The 22,407-nt window shown below is 35.5% G+C and overlaps 1 protein-coding gene across 6 annotated transcripts in view; it reads right to left on the bottom strand.

The window, feature by feature from the left end:
- Positions 1 to 22,407, bottom strand: part of WRN (WRN RecQ like helicase) — a 154,340-nt gene that overhangs the window by 31,397 nt on the left and 100,536 nt on the right. For 4 of the 6 annotated variants that reach the window (XM_045456141.1, XM_045456146.1, XM_045456157.1 and 1 more), the window contains 8 exons: positions 21,944 to 22,125; positions 15,857 to 15,958; positions 15,480 to 15,572; positions 10,247 to 10,388; positions 2,824 to 2,994; positions 2,649 to 2,746; positions 1,460 to 1,532; positions 200 to 276 (listed from right to left, as the gene is read on the bottom strand). In XM_045456141.1, the coding sequence (XP_045312097.1) occupies positions 200 to 276; positions 1,460 to 1,532; positions 2,649 to 2,746; positions 2,824 to 2,994; positions 10,247 to 10,388; positions 15,480 to 15,572; positions 15,857 to 15,958; positions 21,944 to 22,125 (938 nt within the window). The remainder of the gene's footprint in view (positions 1 to 199; positions 277 to 1,459; positions 1,533 to 2,648; positions 2,747 to 2,823; positions 2,995 to 10,246; positions 10,389 to 15,479; positions 15,573 to 15,856; positions 15,959 to 21,943; positions 22,126 to 22,407) is intronic. The other 2 variants (XM_045456149.1, XM_045456150.1) reach the window with 1 other exon arrangement.

Here is a 22,407-nt window from a genome sequence, read left to right as displayed (position 1 = left end):
TAGTTATTAAATTAATGTTAATACTATCATTTTATAGGTCTTCTTCAATAATTCTAACACTGGAGGCTTATGCTTTAACTTTTAACTTCCTTCTGCCAATTGAAATAGCCCAACATCTGACAGATATTTACCTTTAGGAAAGGAAGAAAAAAGGTATTGATATAGTAAGTATAGAAAATAAAAATTTTCAACTCTGTACCTTCTTTTGGGAATGTTACTGCCAGAAGAAATTTTATCAGATGCTTTGTAAGAATACATCTTCTCCAAGTTAGACTGCTTTTAAACATAGAAAGGTCCATTAAAAAAATCCAAAGTTTCAAAAACTTTTAAATATGAAAAGAATATGATATAAAATCTCACAATTACAATTTCTCCTCTAAGTCATCAAATAAATCACCTGAAAATAAGCTCTTAGATTATCAACTTCTAGGATGCTACTGGCAGTTAGTCCTATTCCTCCCAAATCTAGAGAATATATGATCAAAACAATTATTTGAGACGCAGCAGAGGCCAAAGTTACAAAATGATTCAGTTACATTCTGCATACTTTAATAAAAACTTTACCAAAAAATTTAATTCACCACATTTTCCTATTACTCCAGTGTTCCAATTACGTGAAGTCTACCTGTGGGTATTTAATCTATAATAGTTATCTAAGACCCAAAACATAAAAGAAGAACATATGTATGCATGTGTGTATCTGAGTGTGTATATAGTTTTACTGAGAATTTTTAGGAATCGGGCTTATTTGTTTTCTATCAATTATATGTATCATAATGTGTAAAAAAGAAAAAACTCCAGGCCAAATGAGTTATAAAATAGGCTTTAAAAAAATCAAAATACGGGGCGCCTGGGTGGCTCAGTCGGGTGAGCGTTCGACTTCGGCTCAGTTCATGATCGTGAGTTCGAGCCCCGCATCAAGCTCTCTGCTGACAGCTCAGAGCCTGGAGGCTGCTTGAGATTCTGTGTCTCCCTCTCTCTCTGCCCTTAACCCACTGACATTCTGTCTCTGTCTCTCTCAAAAATAAATAAACATTAAAATTAATTAATTAATTAAATTTTTAAAAAGTTAAAAAATCAAAATAGGTGTGCCTGAATGGCTCAATGAGTTAAGCATATGACTTTAGCTCAGGTCATGATCTCACAGTTCGTGGCTTTGAGCCCCATGTTGGGATCTGTGATGACAACTCGGAGCCTGGAGCCTGCTTTGGATTCTGTGTCTCCCTCTCTCCCTGTTCCTCCCCTGCTCGTGCTTTTTCTCTCACTCTCTCAAAAATAAATAAACATTAAAAAAATCAAAATAAGTTACTTCTCAAATATTTCTGCTATTGATCCCAGAAATTATATACTGCATATTTTATTGTTCATTTCACTACTCTTTCCAAAGTTTATGTTTTGTTATATAAACCATTTCACTTAATAAGGAAATAAATAAGAACCACCTCTTTAACAAACAAACCTTCTCTGCAGTTAATTCAGTTGGTTCTTGAGTATAGGAACACTGTTGCGTGCCAAGTGATACGGTTTTAGAACTGAAAAATAATAAAATTAAGTTATCTCAAATGTCAAAGTGTAACTATCTAATTATCTAATATCGTCACACCTCCACTCTTAGAAAGGCAGATGAGATTTCATTACTGTTTCAGAATTGAGGATTTTTTAAAATAATTTTTTTGAGAACAAGCTCTAGAATGTGCTTTTTAAGCTCTTCAAAGTTTAAGTTTAAAGCTCCTTAAAGTTTAAGTTTAAAGGGGCGCCTGGGTGGCGCAGTCGGTTAAGCGTCCGACTTCAGCCAGGTCACGATCTCGCGGTCCGTGAGTTCGAGCCCCGCGTCAGGCTCTGGGCTGAGGGCTCAGAGCCTGGAGCCTGTTTCCGATTCTGTGTCTCCCTCTCTCTCTGCCCCTCCCCCGTTCATGCTCTGTCTCTCTCTGTCCCAAAAATAAATAAAAACGTGGAAAAAAAAATTAAAAAAAAAAAAAAAAAAAAAAAAAAAGTTTAAGTTTAAAGCTCTTTAAGGTGTTTGAAGTTTAAAAGAAAAATTGACAATCTAATGCACAATTATAAACAATTACAGTGAACAACACTATTATAAACTTCAAAGTTGCAATGACACTAGGTTGCTCTCAACACAGAAAGAAATAATTATTTGACATGCTAGAAGTTTTAGCTAAAGTATTGTAGTAATCATACTGTAGTGTATAAATCTATCAAACCAATATGTTATACACTTCAAACTTACACAATGTTGTATGTCAATTATATCTCAATTTTTTAAAAAAAGGAAAAAAACCAAATGATCAACAACATGTAAAGATATTAAAAAGAAGGCAACAAGTATATTCCCTTCCCACCTTCTACACATAAGAAGGAAATATAATGTATTGACTCTTCAACACTGATCTCAGCACTGCTTCATTAACCAATGGGAAAGCAGCTTTCTAAACACCTCACCTACTTTTTATCAACCAAGAAAATGTTCTATGATTTCTCTTTCACCCACTGACTCCCACCCTCAAACTAGCTAAAAGAGGTATGCTAAAACAATCTTTACTCATTTTATCTTTGTGGTGTCTGTAAATTGGTATAATTTGACATTTCAACTACAAAAAAATCCAGAAGTTAAAAAAAAAAACACCTGAAAAACGAACCTTGGTTGAGGAAACTCTGTTAGACACAATTCTTCATTAGCTTGAAGGATAAGTTTCTTAGGAAATTCTGTTTTGGCTTTATCAAGCCAGTCTCTACCCTGTTGAATACAAGAAGAATCTCTTAATGAAGAGTGAGTAAAATTAAATCAAACAGGTAGACTTCTACATTGTTTACCTTTTTCGTAAGAGTGCAAATCCTTATAAATTTGGAAGACCCAGGAATTTCCATCAAGAATCCCTCAGTCATGAGCTGACGGGACAAAGCCTTCCACCAATTCTCTGTGTGATCCTTGCCATTGCCAAATAAATCATGTTTGCGATATTGATCTGCAAGACGCTGGGAATTCTGAAATTAGGAATAAAATCAACATCTAAAAACGCTTATTGAGTTAAACAGGATAAGTGAAACAGAACTGTCTATTCATTTTTGGGGTTTAACACTAAATCTCAGCTTTAAAAACGTATGAAATTTTATGCCCATCCTCCTTGTTCTGAATACTTAAGCCATAAATAAATATATAATCAAAGTAGAGTTGCTTTTCTGTCTAAAATAATGGCAGGTAATTCTGCATATAATTCACACGCATTTTACAATGCATAGGCTGGGATATGTTTGTAATATTTAACCTAGGCTATTTAGACCTTTTATTAACATACATTGTCTGAAAACAGAAATCATCATCTGCAGCATGAGACTAGGAGCTTGGGTGTTAAGAGGCAGTGTGATCCAGCAGCTAGTAATCAGTGAGTACATGACAACTCACTTCCCACTGCATGGCTGCATTTGTGGTGCTTTTGTTCAAGAGGTACTGCAAAGTTTACTTCATCACTTCTGATTTAGCTGCTTGACTGAGATACCCCAGAAAAAGCAAGTGCATGCTACACAGTTGCTGTTTTTGAGACTTTTTTTTCCCTAAGTGAAGAGAGGATTCCAAACTGAAGACTCTTTGCAAGCCATCAAGTTTTAACAATGTTGGGGAAGCTAGTCTGTCACGTGCAATTCTCTTGTCCTCTAATGGAAATGACTCTTCCCACATTGCCCCCCACAAAGTACTTTTCCATTCATTCGCTCTGCCCTCTCACTACCTCCTTCCCATACCCTACACATTTAAGTACCACCTTTAAATGTCTATAGTATTACACGGACAAAGTGCTTTATGGAAAGGTGCTCCTCTCTAATGTATTTGTGGTGAATAGGGCAGATGGTAATTCAAGAGTCATTCTAACCTTCATCCACTGTGACTTCTTTTCTTGCAGAATCTGGAAAGTTACAAATACTGCTTCTCAAAATCCCTTGCAGCTAGAGCTCTGGGTATGATTTAAGTTCCACTATTCAGATGCATTTTTTCATGACATCTATAGGCAGGAAGTTGAGCTAAGGATACTCTTCCACTATTTTTTGCAGGTATGCAGGATCATGGAGGTGTTTGTTTTTTATGAGGAAGTGTTAGCACAGAACCCAGCATACAACTACTGGCTTCCTGAGTATCAAGAGGCATCCATTTTTTTGGATACAGATTATAGCGACTGCAGGGTGATTACCAGAGCAAGCACAAGGGGAACCTCCCTGATTGTTAGAGCTCCCTCTTTGGTGCACTTTGGGGTCTGGTGCTGTAGCAGTGGCTTGCCAAGCTGACAGATAGCTTCTTGTCACAGAAGAGGCAGCAGCTCTTAGGATTGACTATACAGTACAATGTTATCAACAATACCATAAGCTATTTAATGCACAGTAATACATACTTTTCTGTTTAAATTACTTAGAGTGATCCTGAGATAATATAAATTCTGTATTTTAGATTATGTTTCAAAAACATTCATCCTTTGAATATGTCAAGAGGTTACTATATTCTAAAAATTTTAATATAAAACGCAGTCTAAAATTTTAGAAACAGGCAAAGCCTGCCATTCAACATTTTTACATTTCACTTATACTCCATGAAGGTTTAACAACCAGTGCATTTAAAAATCCAGGGATCAAAATCAAAACAATTTATAGGATGAGTTCCAGCAGACATGACTCAAGCACTATAAAGGCTCTCTATTACGAACGTATTGGTTTTATTGAGCTGACGAGAATGTTACAGCTACCAGTTTGTCATTCTGGAACGTTAAACATGTGAATACAAGTGAAAGAGCCTAATTAAAACCGATTCCTCATACAAAGGAAATCTAGGCTGCAATCAGATTAAACTGGAATGAATTCTGATCAGAGACACATTGGTGCCTAGATACTGAGCTTAACACATAGGCTTCTGATAGGTTTAGTTAACAGAGTCTGTAACATGCATTCTATTTATCTTAAAAATAAAAATAGAAATAGAAGTCTTTTTATTAAAATGGCTAAGTAATGAGCTTTAATATCATGATAATTATATTTACCAAAACTTTACTGGAACAAGATTTAGAGAAACAGAAACACCCGGGTACAACATGGTACCTTTTTCCTTATTAACAAGCCCTATAGCCTACTTTGGATTCTGTGTGTGTCTCTCTCTCCCCCTCCCCTGCTCATGCTCTGCCTCTCTCTGTCTCTCAAAATAAATAAATGTTAAAACAAACAAACAAACAAACAAACAAAAAATCCCTACCTACGCCAACTGACTTTGAGTTAACTTAAACAGAATGTTTAAAATCAAACATCAGAGACTTTCAGAGCTAGAAGGAACACTGGAGCTCTCTGATCTATTTGGTCACTTTTTACTCATGTTGCTAACAAATAATCAGAGGCTCAAAGATGTTTAGTGGAAGCCTAAGGTCCTAGAACTAGAACACAGACCTCAAGACTACTAGTTCTAATCTTTTATTACTATATTATGTGTACACACACACACAAATATACCTATACAACACACACATACACAACATAGATACTATATATGCATATAGTATATATGCATATACATAAACATATACATACACACATATATACACATACACATTGATCATAGTCACTCCAGCAAGACTTCCTGGATTCACATCACAGCTCTGGTACTTACTAGATTCTTGACTTTGGGCAAATTACTTAACTTATTGGGTTTCTATTTCCTCAGCTGCTATAGAAGTATTAACAATAGCATCTATCTCCTGGGGATGTGATGAAGACTGAGTACCCAAGACAGAGCCTGGCTCAGTAACATTAACTTTCTTATTAGTTAACAGCTGATGCTTTAACTCAACCTGAATTTCTTAATCTAAAAGAAAATCCATGACTTAGTACCTAGTCGGTTTTCCCTGTAACACCTGTAATGGCACTCTATCTCTGCTAGGAGCTTATACTAATAGTAGGAGATTCTATTGCTTGCAAACTGGTAACACCAAAGATATTAAATTGCCTAACCAGTACTTATTAGCAATCTCAACACTAAAATTATTCCTCTAGCCTTTCCTTTCATAAGAAAGAAAGAAAGAAAGAAGGAAAGAAAAGAAAAGAAGGAAAGGAAAGAAAGAAAGAAAGCAAGCAAGCAAGCAAGCCTGAAGGCAATGGACACATTTAATAGTAGGAAACAGTGAGATTTTTTTCTAATCAGCAAGGAGTAATTGTCCTTCCCCTCACGATCAATAATCATCATGAATGCTATGTACCGTTGAATAAATTTACGTTGTCTTGTGTCCATGGCAATCCTCATGCCCAGAAAGCTGCTATAGAGACTACTGGATTTGGGCACTGATTTTACACACATTTTACACACACATCCCATACCAGTCACATTCATTCTCCAGATCATTGAACCCAAAAACAAAAGTGTAAAATCGCCTGTGAACAGCATAATAAATAGAAAAGGCACTAAACAGTAGTCGGGAGGGCTGCTTGCTCATCCTGATTCTGCAACAAGGTAATAGTATGATCAGGGCAGGTCCTCTAACTCTTAGGGATTCAGCATTGATCACTGTAAAATAAGGCGATACACAGGGTTAAATAGTCTTTTTGCTTTAGGAGTCTACAGTTCTTTAAGACACACTCAAAAAGGGAAATTATCTCACTCTTTTATTTTAAAAATTAGGTTGGGATAATAAAGAACACCAAACTGGCATATCAAGGAATGTGGAAACCTACTAATTAGCAGATAAGAGTTAGAATGAAGTGAGAAGACTGGCTGGGACACACGACCCAAAGAATCACTTTCTGATAAAAGCAAAATCTCTGAACCTCTACCTAGCAGAGAAAACAAATGCACTTGCCACTTATCTGAAGTAACTTCTTTAAAAATCACAACTATTTTGTGTGGTCATTTTTTGTGGTAGGAATGTCACACTCTCCCCCACCTTTCTTCCCTCATTCCATCTCTAAATGCCAAAATCTACTGTATCTCCCACAAAACAAGAAGTTCCAGTGATAGTGGCAGAATCACAAAGACTTCTCTAATTTCTCAGCTATTAACAAGCACTCTCTTGAGGACTCAGATCTACTCATATGTCCTTTATCTCTTTCAATGCTACACTATACTATCTATCTATCTATCTATCTATCTATCTATCTATCTATCTATCATTAACACCTTTCCTATTAGATGATGAGTTTCATGTAATTCAGGTTTGGGATTCCCCACAAAACACAGTGTCTTACCCACACACACACACACAAAGATGTTTAATAATTAGTGGGAAAAAATAGGTATAAGCTCTAACTCAACAAGTTTTAAATCTCCATGTTATTTAAATGCAAACAAAACCAGCCTAGTTTCTATTTACATTTTCACTTTGTTCCTTTTGACTTTTTCCCAATTCCCACAAGCCAAAGAAGTTCAGAGCTGCCACTCCAGGGCTTAACAAAGTCACTCCCAGAGCTGTTATTCTAAGTGCAAAATAAAATCAAAAGATTAAAAAATATCTATCTCTGGGATTATATTTCAATCAGACAAAATAGCTTACCCAGAAAATTAAATGGATAACCCTCTTCTGTATGATAGATTTAAAACTATACAGGGTGATTAAAACTACCAATAGTTTGCTAGTGGCTGCCTAGTCAAAGCATCTTTTATCAAAAGTGTTACCTAACTCTGGAGCCACGACAAGGTTTAGCACTTTGATAATGTGATTAAAAATGCAGTTTCACTTAATGTCTTGGTTATTAAAATTAAGGACTGTGTTTCTGTTTTCTATAAAATCATGATAACTGCATATCTTACCACTCATTCACACAGGGTGTTTAAAAATATTTATGTGGTGAGATGTTTAGACAGCTAAAACAAAGTTCCTTAGGCAACATTTCTACTATTTAATCTCTAATTAAAACTTTGTTTTAAAAACAAAATTTTAGGGGTGCCTGGGTGGCTCAGTTGGTTAGGCATCCGATTTCGGCTCAGGTCATGATCTCACGGTCTATGGGTTCGAGCCCTGCGTTGGGCTCTGCGCTGACAGCTCAGAGCCTGGAGCCTGCTTCGGATTCTGTGTCTCCCTCTCTCTGCCCCTCCCCGTGCTCACACTCGCGCGCTCTCTCTCAATCTCTCTCTAAAAAATAAACATCAAAAAAATGTGTTTTTTTTTAAACAAAAAAGCAAATTTTAAACTCCATTCACAAATGCCTGAATGGCTGCATAACTGTTTATACCATTTAGAAATATCTTGTGTAAGAAAGGAGAAACATATGCTGCTTAAATCATTTTTGTTATATATATATATATATAAACATCTTTTTAAAATGCCAAGAGTTTTCAGTTTAAGATATTTATCATATTACGGATCAAAATTAACTACAAAGATATCAATTTTTTCTAAATTAGTTAAGGTGGACAATTTGTCAAATTCCTAAAGGAATTATAATTATAATTTTTTAAATAATATCCCAGTAGGTACCAAGATCACTGAAATGGAAGGAAAAAAAATTGCCTTATTTTCCTTGTAGTTAGTGTCTACAAATTTTTGTTAAGTGGTACTTTTTGAAAAGTTTTGCACTTTTACCTAGCAAGGGTAGTATAAAATTTCACAAAGAATAAACTTCTTAATTTGAAGACTCCCAGAAGAGACTGTCAGTATAAGAGGTCTGACTTGGTTTTCAAATAATAGGTGAAATTCGATCCCTCTTGTGACCAGTTCAAGTTTGTGTAGGAGCCCACTTACACTTCTTTGTTGATACTGGATACTGCTGGATCATACCAAATTAAACAAGGATAATTTTTATAAATTACACATTCAACTGGGATATACAGGTTTTGAAGATGACAGAGACAGAAGAAACTTTCACAGATCTCAATTAAACTTAATCTATCCCTTGTAATTTCAAGTCTTTAATAAAAAAGATAGAAAAAAAATATTAGCACTCATAGCAGCTAAATCCAAGTTCCTTAACTTGGAACACTAATTAATTAATTAACTGTGGTAACACTATTAAATTTCTAATCAAACTGGTGATTTGATAACAAAATTAGAATGGGATGGGGGAACAAATTTTAAATTCCATTCAAAATCTAAAAACATTGCTACCTGAAAAGTGAACATATTTTCAATATTCCACTAAAAATATTTCACAACTAACTTGTCTATTTCTAAACAAGAAAAAAACTCGATATAAATATTTATATGAAGCATTCAAGTATTTAACAAATAAATGCTCACTTAAATTATTTTTAAAATTCTACATACAAAGTGAGAATACTCATCTCTACTTTTAAGTTTTTTGTTTTTTTTTTTACTTTTTTGATAGAACACAAGGAGGGGAAGAGAAGAGAGAGAGGTAGTCACAGAATCTGAAGCAGGCTCTAAGCTCTGAGCTGTCAGCACAGAGCCCAACACAGGGCTTGAACCCACAGACCGCGAGATCATGACCTGAGCTGAAGTCGGTCGGCCAAACAACTGAGCCACCCAGGCGCCCCATATTTTAAGTATATTTTTAATAAATATACAAATTTGTGAAGGATTCTATCTCCCACTTTTGGTTTATTTAACTAATATTAATACCTAATAACTCAGCTTTACTTTGCAGTCTTCTAAATCAGGAATAAAATCATATGAACCAAAGGACTACAGAATTTAAGGGTCATGACTTACTCATATTGTACTTGCAACTGTTAGAATAATTCTGGCACACTAATTGCGGAAAAATAATAAAAGTGGCTGAATTGACTATCACTATTTATTCACTGGTAAGGTCAAACAAAAACTTTGGAATTTTAAATATCTGTGATAAGCAGAATAGAAGTAAAGAAAAAATATACTGCCAAATATTGTTATTGAACTGAGACATTTACAAATAATCGCTAAAGTTAAAGTTTTGTTGAAAGCATTTACTACTTTCCTGGGCACAAAAGAGACAATTTTGTTCTATTTGTCTCCTGATACAATGAAAGTTAACTTTTCTTAAGCATCCTAAGAAAGAGCAGGTTAGGGATTCATCCAACCAACTGCAATAAGCTAATACAATGCTTCTAGAAGGAGGTGCAGAGCTGCACATCAACCTGAAATATGAAAACAGGAGTAGGTATGATAACACACAGGTTTTGTCAAAAGTAATGAATGCAGTGCTTAATTGGAACTTAATATGGCTCTCTGAGTTTCTAACAACTCATCTAAGGCCAAAGCTACAATTCTAATACAGCAAACCTCTGAAGAAAAGTATAACAGGAGTGCAAGAAGAACAATGAAGGTGATTCACAGACACTTACAGATCCTCGGAGAAATAAAATCGGAAGCCCAATTCCAAACTTTTCTCCTAAGATGTTCACAGCAGATAATAGCTGGAATGCCTGTGGACCAAAGTCCTGTGGGGTATCATCTGAGTCATCAATGGAAAAGCAACGATCCAATCTAAGTAATAATAGGATAGAAAGTTTAGCTAAGGCAAGTACCTTTAGAAATAAAAAGATTTACTGAAATTATTAGCCAAGTTAAAAAAAAAAAATCTCAAATACACCAACTGCTTCATAAGCTACAAATAAAGTTCATTACAGCCAAGACCACGTGAATTGTGTAAAACATGGAATATAAACTACAATATAGCTCTGCACGTTATGTTGAGAGTTCTCAACCCTAGTGCCCTAGAACACAAGTTTCACAGTTGGTAACTCAGACCATAAACGGAAGAAGAGGAAGGAGTTCAAGCAAGCAGAATGCAGAATTATAGCTTGAAAGGCTCCACTTGACTGATTATATATATTGGACTTTTGGGTTAGGTTGTGATCGAAGAAAAAGTTTGTTGCAAAAAAAAAAAAAAAGTAACTTAAAAACCAAATCTCCTATGCAATAAATTATTAAACTCTGATGCCTGTACAATATGACAGAAAGATAAACTGCACCTCATTTGAATCCATTTAGAAGTTACGTTCCTAAGCCTTCCTTTAGGTAGATTTGGAATTATCATTAATACAAATGAGAATTCTTTAAAGCAGATTGAGAACAAAAGGACTCCTTAGAGAAAATTAACTAATACAGTTCAACTATCTAATTCAATTGCTTTCTTTATAACAAATAGCTTTGAAATAGCAATAAGAATATATTCAATATTCCAGATATAATAATATGTTTGGGGGGGGGGGAAGACTATGCTTAGGTTTATCCTCCTATTCTAATTTTCTTCAGTAGGATAATTAGGTCATTAATTCTCTTTTCTAATATGAATAGTTAAAGCTATCTGATTCTCACAAAGTACCACCTATACTGGATCTTAGAAGTTTTAATGTAAAGATCTTAAAGTTTTAATTTAATAAAGTATTATTGTAAATATCACTAAAGTTCTAAAAATGTTTTAATTTCCATTCTCTTCCTTTGATTTATGAGTAATTTAAAAGTGTTATTTTTAATTTCCAAAGGAATGAGAAGTTTTCTATCCTCTTCTTTTTTTCAAAATTTTTTAATTTTTATTTTCTTAACATTTATTTATTATTTAGAGACAGAGAGAGACAGAGCATGAGCAGAGGAGGGGCAGAGATAGGGGGAGACACAGAATCTGAAGCAGGTTCCAGGCTCTGAGCTGTCAGCACAGAGCCCAACGTGGGGCTTGAACTCATGAACCGTGAGATCATGACCTGAGCCGAAGTCGAACACTTGACCGACTGAGCCACCCAGGCACCCCGTCCTCTTATTTCCTTTAATTCAAATACATTGTGATCAGAAAAAAGTGGTGTGTTCAGGACGCCTGGGTGGCTCAGTCGGCTGAGGGTCCAACTCTAGCTCAGGTCATGATCTCACAGTTCATGGGTTTGGGCCCCCCGTCGGGCTCTGTGCTGACAGCTCGGAGCCTGGAGCCTGCTTCAGATTCTGTGTCTCCCTCTCTCTCTCTGCCCTTCCCCTGTTTGCGCTCTCTCTCTCCCTCTCAGAAATAAATAAACATTAAAAAAAAAATTTTTTTTTAATAAAAGAAAAAGTGGTGTGTTCAATACCATTACACAGAAAACTTCTGAGACAACACTACAGTCTAGTCATAGGGGCTAGAAAACTTTTATAAAGGGCCAAGATAGTAAATAGTTTAGGCTTTGTGGGCTATATGGTCTCTGTGTCACAACTACTAGGCATTAAACTCTGCAAAAACAGCCATAGACAACATATAAACCAAAGGGTATGCTGCATTCCCAGATGTTTGGGTCATCCACACAGACAGCAAAGTGGATTTGTTTACCATGCTCTGCTCTAACACAGAGTCAAATTTTTTATCCATCTTCCATGTATGTTTGAGAAGTGCAGTCTCTAATTCCATGCTTCCAAGCCAGTGTGCTGTATAGTTAACCTCGGTTCTGAACAGAACCTGCCCTCAAGTAGTGCACAGCCTACTGTGCCTACAGGTATTATCATTAGATTTGTGGATGGTGAAGTGAAAATGTTTGAGATACATTGTTCTAACTGCTTAGTACGAGGCTCTAAATACCAAGTGTGTAATAAATCACTTGTTACTATGTTGACCACATTTTCTACAGCTCACCATTGTTGGATTGCTTAACCTGTCAATAACTAAAAATTATATCAAACTCCTCTGCTTTAATGGTGGATTTGTTGATTTTTCCAGCTGTTCTGTCAATTTATACTTTGTATATTTGTAGGGTTTGGGGTTTCTTTTTTTTGAGGTGCATAGAACAATTCTGTCCTCTTGGTGAAGCAACTTTTTGTCACTGCACAGAGATCCTCTCCATCCCTAATAGTTACTTTTTTGTCTAATAGTAACACAGCTACCACACTGTATACAGCTGACCCAACTAGGTATACCATTTGTTTTTATTTTATTTTTTCAATTAATATACAATTGAATTGACTGTATGCCTGAACATGTGTAAACTTCTACAAATTTAACCACATCTATTGATTCATATGCATAGATTCACCTAACTACCACAATCAGCCACCAGCACCATCAGGACCCATAACAACTCCATCACTTCAGAGAGTCCCTTGTACTAACAGCCCTTTGTAATCCTACCCTCCACCTCCCTCTAACCGCTGGCAGCCACTGAGATTTTCTTCATTCCTATACTACAGTCTTACTTTTGAGAGAAAATCATATAAATGGGCTCATACTATAAAACTGGCATGATTTCTTCTTTTAAATGTTTGGTAGAATTTTCCATTTAAACCATTTTGGTGAGGGAATTTTATTTCCAGAGGTTTTTAACAACGACCTGATTTCTTTAACAGTAACTACTATTTATTAATAACAATAAAAATACTGTTTATTAATATTTGTTACTAAGAAATAAAAACAATAACAATTTATTAATGACAATAATAAATACTGTTAATAATAACCATAACTGTTATCATTTAATGGTTACTATTAAAGATTATCTATTTCATTGTGGGTGAATTTTGTTAGTTTGAGACTATCAAGGAATTGGGTCCATTTCCTCTGAATATATGCACACTGAGTTATCCATATTGTTTCCTTACTATGCTTTTAATGTCTGTTGGGCCTACAGTGAAATTCTTCTTTCATTCCTAATATTAAGAACCTGTGTCTCCCCTTTTTTTTTCGTTAGAAGTTTCTATCAATTTTATTGACTCTTTCAAAGAATGTGATTTGGAGGTCTTTGATTTTGTTTTCTATTTCATTTATGCTCTTTATTATCTACTTCCTTCTGCTTCCTTTTAGTTTACTTTGCTCTTACTTGCTTCCTAAGGTGGAAGTTTAATTACAGATTTGAAACGTTTCCTCTATTATGAGTATTTAATGCTCTAAATCTCCCTCTCATTATTGCTTTAGCTGCATCACATACATTTTGCATTTTCATTTCATTCAGTTCAAGATATTTGCAGTTTACCTTGAGACCTCCTCTTTCACTCATGGGTTATTTAGCAGTGTGCTATTAATCTTTAAGTGTTTGGAGACTTTCCTGGTATTTTTCTGTTACTGATTTCTAGTTTAATTCCATTATAGTAGGAAAACACACTCCATATGAACAGAATTCTTTTAAATTTATTAAGGTTTGTTTTATGACCTGGAATATAATCTATGTTTGTGAACATTCCGTCTGTACCTGGGAAGAATGTTTATTCCACTGTTGTTGGGCGGAGTGTTCTTAGATCCAGTTTGTTAATAGTCCTGTTCATTTTTTCTGTCTCAGTGATTTTCTGTCTACTAGTTCATTTAATTACTGAGAGAAGATGCTGAAGTTGACAACTGTAATTATGGATTTCTGTATTTCTCCTTTTAATTGTCACTTCTTTTGTTAACTACATACACATTTAGGATTCTGTATTCTTGGATATGATGGTTGCCTTTATGTGTCAACTTGGCCCAATTATTTGCTTAAACACTAACCTAGATATCGTTACAAAGGTACATTGCAGATAAGGATTAACACTTACAATCAGTTGGCTTTAAGAAAAAGGAGACTACCATGGATAATGTGAGTCTCATCCAATCAAAAGCAGGCCTTAAAGAACAAAGACTGAGATTTGCTGGAAAACAAGGAATTGTGACTCAAAACTGTTCACACAGAAATCCTGCCTGACTTTGCAGCCTGCCAGCTTGCCCTACATATTTCAGACCTGCCAATCCCCACAACTGCATCAGCCAATTCCTTAAAACCACTGTGAGTGTGCGTGTGTGTGTATACATATACATATGTACGTGTCTTTCTGTGGAGAACTATGATTCATCAGTAAATAATACTTTTATCATCATGTAATGTCCTTCTTTATCCCTTGCAATATTCTTTTTCCAAAGGCTCCACTGTCTAATGTTAAAATAACAACCCCAGCTTTCTTCTGATCAGTGTTACCATGATATACAATTGTTAGCCTTTTATTTTTAACCTACCTATATAATTATACTTGTGGTGAATTTCTTATGGACAGATATAGTTGGATCATATTTTTGTTCTTTTTTAAAGCTTATTTATCTATTTGTAAAGTTTATTTATTTTAAGAGTGCATCCAAGTGGGGGAGGGGCAGAGAGTGAGGAAGGGAGGGAATCCCAAACAGGCTCCACATTCTCAGCACAGAGCCCAATGTGGGGCTCAATCCCAGGAACTTTTCAACTAAAGTCAAGAGTTGGATGCTTAACCAACTGAGCCACCCAGGGGCTCCATATATTTTTAAGTAACCTCTACACCCAATGTGGGCTCAAACTCATGACCCCAAGATCAAGAGTCACATGCTCTTCCAACTGAACCAGCCCAGAGCCTCTAGTTGGGTCATATTTTTAAGTCAATTCTAACAATGTCTACATTTAAATGGTACCTTTGAACCATTTACATTTAATATAATTACTGATAGATTTAGATCCATCATTTTATTGGTTTACCTATTTATAGAGTAAAATAATATTGTTTGCTTTGTCTTCTATTTAAATAAAGATTTGGTTTTTTAAAAACTACAATGCAAATCATTCAATGAAAACTCAATTAAAAATTATTTCAAAAGGAAGAAAAAGACTTTCAGAAAGTCTATGTAGAAGAAAAAATCTTTACCTGGACCTGCAATTATCACAGCATTTTTCAGTTTCCATAATACCCACAGAGGCCTTTCGTAGTTGTTTGTCTTCAAAATGAGACAAGATGATTCTACCCAAGAGAAAATTTAAAATTAAATAAAAGAACAAAACCATATATATTAAAACTATTGCTGAAAATAATGAGGTGAAATCATTACTAATTGATTCACCTGAGATCTCATTATCTGGCTTCAGTTTACTGAAGCACAAAGAAAGTTGCCTTAAAAATCAGCACATACGTAACACCAACAAAATACTATTTCTAAATATTTCTAATTACTTTGCAAAACTTTTTCTTAAAAGAGCACCATTCATAAATCTGTTACTAATTAGTATAAGAAAAATAATACATACTGTCGCCTACATCTTCTGGAAAGAAGATAGTTTTCCATCTTTGCCACCATATTTAGTTTATATAATCGAAACTTTTCACTGGGTATCTGACTAAGGAGGTTCCTGTCAATTACAAATATTACAAGTTAATAAATAAAATTGCATCAGTGATTTTCTTACTTTTAAATTTATTGTTATTTTTCATAACCTATAGAACCCACACCTCCATCAAGATAAAAAAAAATTTGTATCATCCCGGAAAGTTATTGTGTCCCTTGCCAGTCAATACCCACACGAGAACCAAGCATTTTTCTGACTTTTATGAAAATTACTTTTAAAAGAATTCTATGCCTATGCCTAAGATTCAATTTTTTAGCTGCCTTTGAAAAATTACTATAAACCCTAAAGTTTTTCATTTTGATTTATATGCTACATGATTTTTGGTAATTTTTCCACTATACATGAATTTTACATTTTCCCAGTAAAAAGTTATTATTTTTATTTATTTTATATGAGAAACTAAAAACACCTATGTAAGCAATACTGAAAGAGGCTCATGATCCAAATATGAGCCTTCATCCCTATTTACTCTTCAGAGGACTTCCCATCCTCCTAAAACTATCTCTGTACTATAGGCTATTATGGGACACCAATAAAACATTAGAATTAAGTTCCTCTTTCAAACAATTACAACTGATCTTTTTCATAATACTGAACTTATTTAAAATTGTTAGAAATGGTAAAGACATGGCACAAGAAAAGACACTCAGATCAATGGAACAAAATAGAGAACCCAGAAATGGACCCACAAACATATGGCCAATTAATCTCTGACAAAGCAGGAAAGAATATCCAATGGAATAAAGACATCTCTTCAGCAAGTGGTGCTGGGAAAACTGGACAGCAACATGCAGAAGAATGAACCTGGGCCACTTTCTGACATCATACACAAAAATAAACTCAAAATGGATGAAAGACCTCAATGAAAGACAGGAAGCCATCAAAATCCTCGAGGAGAAAGCAGGCAAAAACCTCTTTGATCGTGGCCACAGCAACTTTTTTTTTTTTTTTTGCAATATATGAAATTTATTGTCAAATTGGTTTCCATACAACACCCAGTGCTCATCCCAAAAGGTGCCCTCCTCAATACCCATCACCCACCCTCCCCTCCCTCCCACTCCCCAATCAACCCTCAGTTTGTTCTCAGTTTTTAAGAGTCTCTTATGGGCCACAGCAACTTCTTACTCAACACGTCTCCAGAAGCAAGGGAAACAAAAGCAAAAATGAACTACTGGGACCTCATCCAAATAAAAAGCTTCTGCACAGTGAAGGAAACAATCAGCAAAACTAAAAGACAACCGACAGAATGGGAGAAGATATTTGCAAATGACATATCAGATAAAGGGTTAGTATCCAAAATCTATAAAGAACTTATCAAACTCAACACCCAAAAAACAAATAATCCAGTGAAGAAGTGGGCAAAAGACATGAATAGACTCTTCTCCAAAGAAGACATCCAGATGGCCAGCCGACACATGAAAAAATGCTCAACATCACTCATCATCAGGGAAATACAAATCAAAACCACAATGAGATACCACCTTACACCTGTCAAATGGGTTACTTTAGCAACTCAGCAACAACAGATGTTGGCAAGGATGTGGAAAAAGAGGATCTCTTTTGCACTGCTGGTGGGAATGCAGGCTGGTGCAGCCAATCTGGAAAACAGTATGGAGGTTCCTCAAAACACTAAAAATAGAACTACCCTACGACCCAGCAATTGCACTACTAGGCATTTATCCAAGGGATACAGGTGTGCTGTTTCGAAGGGACACATGCACCCCATGTTTATAGCAGCACTATCAACAACAGCCAAAGTATGGAAAGAACCCAAATGTCCATCAATGGATGAATGGATAAACAAGATGTAGTGTATATATATACAATGGAGTATTACTCAGCAATCAAAAAGAATGAAATCTTGCCATTTGCAACTATGTGGATGGAACTGGAAGATATTATGCTAAGTGAAATTAGTCAGAGAAAGACAAAAATCATATGACTTCACTCATATGCGGACTTTAAGAGACAAAACAGATGAACATAAGGGAAGGGAAACAAAAATAATATAAAAACAGGGAGGGGGACAAAACAGAAGAGACTCATAAATATGGAGAACAAACTGAGGGTTACGGGAGGGGTTATGGGAGGGGGGATGGGCTAAATGGGTAAGGGGCACTAAGGAATCCACTCCTGAAATCATTTGTTGCACTATATGCTAACTAATTTGGATGTAAATTTTAAAAAATAAAAAATAAAACAAGTTAGAAAAAAAAAGAAATGCTAAAGACGTATTTTTTTTAAATGTTTATTTATTTTTGAGAGAGAGAGTGAGTGGGGGAGGTGCAGAGAGAGAGGGGGGGACAAGCGGGCTCCACTGAGAGCCCGATGCAGGGCTCAAACTCACAAACTGTGAGATCATGACCTAAGCTGAAGTTGGACTTCAACCTACTGAGCCACTCAAGGGCCCCAAGACATCTTTGTTTTTAAAAAGTTAATGCTGCTGTGACTCATCCTGACTCTGTTAATTCTAGTCTTCTTTGAAGAAACCCCATGAATATCAGATATCAGAAGATGACAATCTCCCTTGGCATGTCTTTCCAAGAATTCTTTCAAGAATAAACATAAGTATCATAATAATACTACTACTACTAATAATAATAATAATAAACAGAAGTCTGAACTGAATACATTTCAGATATTTCAAAAGAAAATATTTACATATAAGATCTAATTCATAATCCTGATCCTCATCAAAACGGACCTCACAAATATTATGACTATTCAACCTTCTGACAGATAAAAACACCTCTGCACAATTCTCAAAGATTACACCAACAGGGAATCCAGTTAAGTGAGTTCTGGAAAGTTTGAACACCCAAATGATCTCTTATTCAAAAACATTTTTATGATTTAACACCACCAACCACCATGACTTCCCACATAATTTACCTAAAAGTCTCTTCTATTAACTCTAGTTCTTACTAATCTCATTCTTCCTAGCTCATGGGCTAAAAATTACAGGTGACCATTGAACAACCCGAGTTTAAACTGCATGGGTCCACTTACATGTGAAGTTTTTTTTATAAATACAGTATGGTACTGTAAATGTATTTTCTCTTATGATTTTTTAAAATACATTTTATTTTCTTTAGATTATTTATGGTAAGTGTATAGTATATAATAGATTTAACACACAAAATAAGTGCTAATCAACTGTTTATGTTATCCCTAACACTTCGGTTAACAAGTAGGCTACTGGGAGAGTCAAAGTTATATGCAGAGTTTCAACTGCCTGGGGAATTGGCAGCCCTAACCCTCAAGTTGTTCAAGGATCAACTGTAGCTCCTTTTTTGCTTTGTTTCTCACTTCCTTCTCCTCAGAAAGAACAAAGAAAACAATGCCTACACTTTTAAGTACTATAGACTCCCTTATATTTGGTTTAAATGACCTACATTTACCTACTTTTTGTCATCAGTGTCAGTAACAAATCTACAAACATGAAATTATAACCATCTAAAAGCAAATTCAGTTAATAGTTATTCTTCTTATAAGACTATTAAAATAAAGCACAATATTCCACATAATAAAAATAAGTTGAAAAAAGAGAAAGATTCTAAAAGCAATACCGTAAATAGAAATCAGATGGAACCAGTTGGAAGATCTATTAAATTGAGATTAAACTTTATAAATTACAGTAACCTTTTCAGTGAGAACCAGCAACTCTATTTATTCTCAAACTTTGTGTTTTCTAAAGAAGAGGTTTGTCACAAGGATGACACAGATCTGTCCTAAATCCTATAGTTTTATTTCCCATAGGATGGCTGCAAAGAACAACCTGTCTACACTCAAGATTCAAGCATGGGTTTTCTGGCACCGTTATTTGATTAGTAATCACTGTTATTTCCTGTGAAATCTTAATGAGATAACCATTTAATATATCTTTTGAGACTCAGATAAACAGGAACTATATCTACTAATGAACCTGGAAAGTCATAATATAAAACTCGGGCTGTTAAGTATTCAGCACCTTTTATCACAATGTACAAATAAATCAGAATTGGCAGGAATCAGCATACGCTTGATACAATCCCAAATTTAATAGTATCATGCAGAGCTATACTCTATACCGATTATTTTAGTTTATAAAAAGGTTTACGTAGACAACAGTCAAGAGAAAAACAGTAATGTTCTGTTTAAGGGGATGGTTTTATTGACTGTGTTAAGAAACAAAAGCTACCACTACTCTTAAAATGATAAGCTTAAAATTTATATCAAACACGTTTACCTAATGAATCTCTATTCTTCTTTCAGATCAACTTACCCTACCACCTCTTGAAAGAAGTCTTACCTGACCTTTTTGGTAAATACACACCCTATTATACACTACTCAATGTAACTTTCCTTCCCTGTACTTAACACAGCTGCAATCTTACACGGATTTGCATGATCTCTTTTAAAAAATCTTTCAGGGAGCCTGGGTGGCTCAGTCGGTTGGGCGACTGACTTCACTCAGGTCATGATCTCACAGATCGTGATTTTGAGCCCCACGTCAGGCTCTGTGCTGACAGCTTAGAGCCTGGAACCTGCTTCAGATTCTGTGTCTCCCTCTCTCTGCCCCCTCCCTGCTCAGTTCTGTCTCTCTGTCTCTCTCTCAAAAATAAACATTAAATAATTTTTTTTAATAAAAAATAAATAAATAAATAATCTTTCTACTATTGGAATTTTCAAACACAAATGCAGAACAGAAAATGAACCCTATGTATTCATACTTGCGTGATTCTGCGATTAAGATCTTCCATTTCCATTATACTCCAAGCCCCATGAAAACAGGAACCATATCTGTTTTCATTTATTTATCACTGTATCCCCAGCACAGAGCATAATGCTTAGAACATAGTGGGCACTCAAAACAGAGCACTGCTGAATGATGAATGAAATAAAAACAGGATTGGATAGGCACTCTTATCATTTTAATAACATGAGCTAATATGTCCATTCAAGAGCTCAATTTATTCAGCCACATGGAGGTGCATTTTGAAAATACCTCATCTTAACAGCCCCATCAGTTACCATATATAAGTTTTTTTCCTGAGGTTTTATCGCCCCTCTGGAAGAGGGAATCAGTTGCTAACTGCTGCCCCTAAAATTTTTGCAAGATGAAGTTTTCCTTTCCTATATAAATCTCATAGAATTTACATGCCAACAAAGATTTGCTTTAAGTTTTCTTACATTTAAACACTGAACTCTTTCATTTTTTTCATGGTAGTCAATCAGTATAGTGAATGGGTACAGTGCAACATGATTATTCACACACAGTCAATGAGAGCTGGCATGCTTTCATAGAACAAAAGAAACAGATGGTAAGGAGAGACAAACAGGAATTGGTAAAAAGTCTCTTGGAATGGGGCGCCTGGGTGGCGCAGTCGGTTAAGCGTCCGACTTCAGCCAGGTCACGATCTCGCGGTCCGTGAGTTCGAGCCCCGCGTCAGGCTCTGGGCTGATGGCTCAGAGCCTGGAGCCTGTTTCCGATTCTGTGTCTCCCTCTCTCTCTGCCCCTCCCCCGTTCATGCTCTGTCTCTCTCTGTCCCAAAAATAAATAAACGTTAAGAAAAAAATTAAAAAAAAAAAAAAAAAAAAAAGTCTCTTGGAATAAGTACCACTGTAGCATGGGAAGAAAGAACCAATAACAAAATAAACGGTATCTGAAGAAACTATGGCTGAACACATATCAAACTTGAGAGGACCTGGAGAGACAGAAAATAGTTTGTCCATGCACGATTAGGAAAGCACCCATATGATCTATGTTCCATTCCCAGTATAGTCCCCATTTAGTTAATTCCTCACACTAAATGAGGTAGAGCTGACATCAGGTCATCTCCTCTGGGTGGCAACACTTACCACGAATGTTCTTGAGATGTCTTGTTTGGGTTTGGTTTTAAATGCACCTAACACATTACTTGAAAGTCTGGATGCTGCTACAAATACTTTCAAAGCTTATGTGGAAAGAAAGAAATCCGCAAGGGTGAAAGCAAGAAATGTTTTTACCTATTTGACTGAATGTCTACTGGAGCCCAGAGTACATGACAAGAACTCTGAAGTCCATCACGGCCGGCTCTCCCAATCTCCTGGTAATAGGATTCCATTTCCTTAGGAGCGCCATAATGAATGACCTTGCGAATGTCAGCTTTATTAATGCCCATGCCAAAAGCTATGGTAGCCACGACACACTAGGAATAAACAACAATGTAGTTTGACAAATATGTAGCAGAACCAAAGCCTTACATCTTTACCTTGTGGTAAAAGTAATTAATTAGTTCATTAACTAAAGTCCCTGGCATGGAACTGAACTTCATATAATTTCAAACAATCACAGGTTAAAAGATCATCTGCACAATTTACAAATCAGGGACTGGCAACCATAAAACAGGATTTCTAATTCCTCACTTAAGTAGCAAATAAAGTGGTCTCTCTGAACACCTATGAGTACAAGACACACAACAGACTCTTAA

The sequence above is a fragment of the Leopardus geoffroyi genome, chromosome B1 (assembly GCF_018350155.1).
Source record: "Leopardus geoffroyi isolate Oge1 chromosome B1, O.geoffroyi_Oge1_pat1.0, whole genome shotgun sequence".
Classification (NCBI taxonomy): domain Eukaryota; kingdom Metazoa; phylum Chordata; class Mammalia; order Carnivora; family Felidae; genus Leopardus; species Leopardus geoffroyi.
This window is presented reverse-complemented; position numbering and strand designations above follow the sequence as displayed.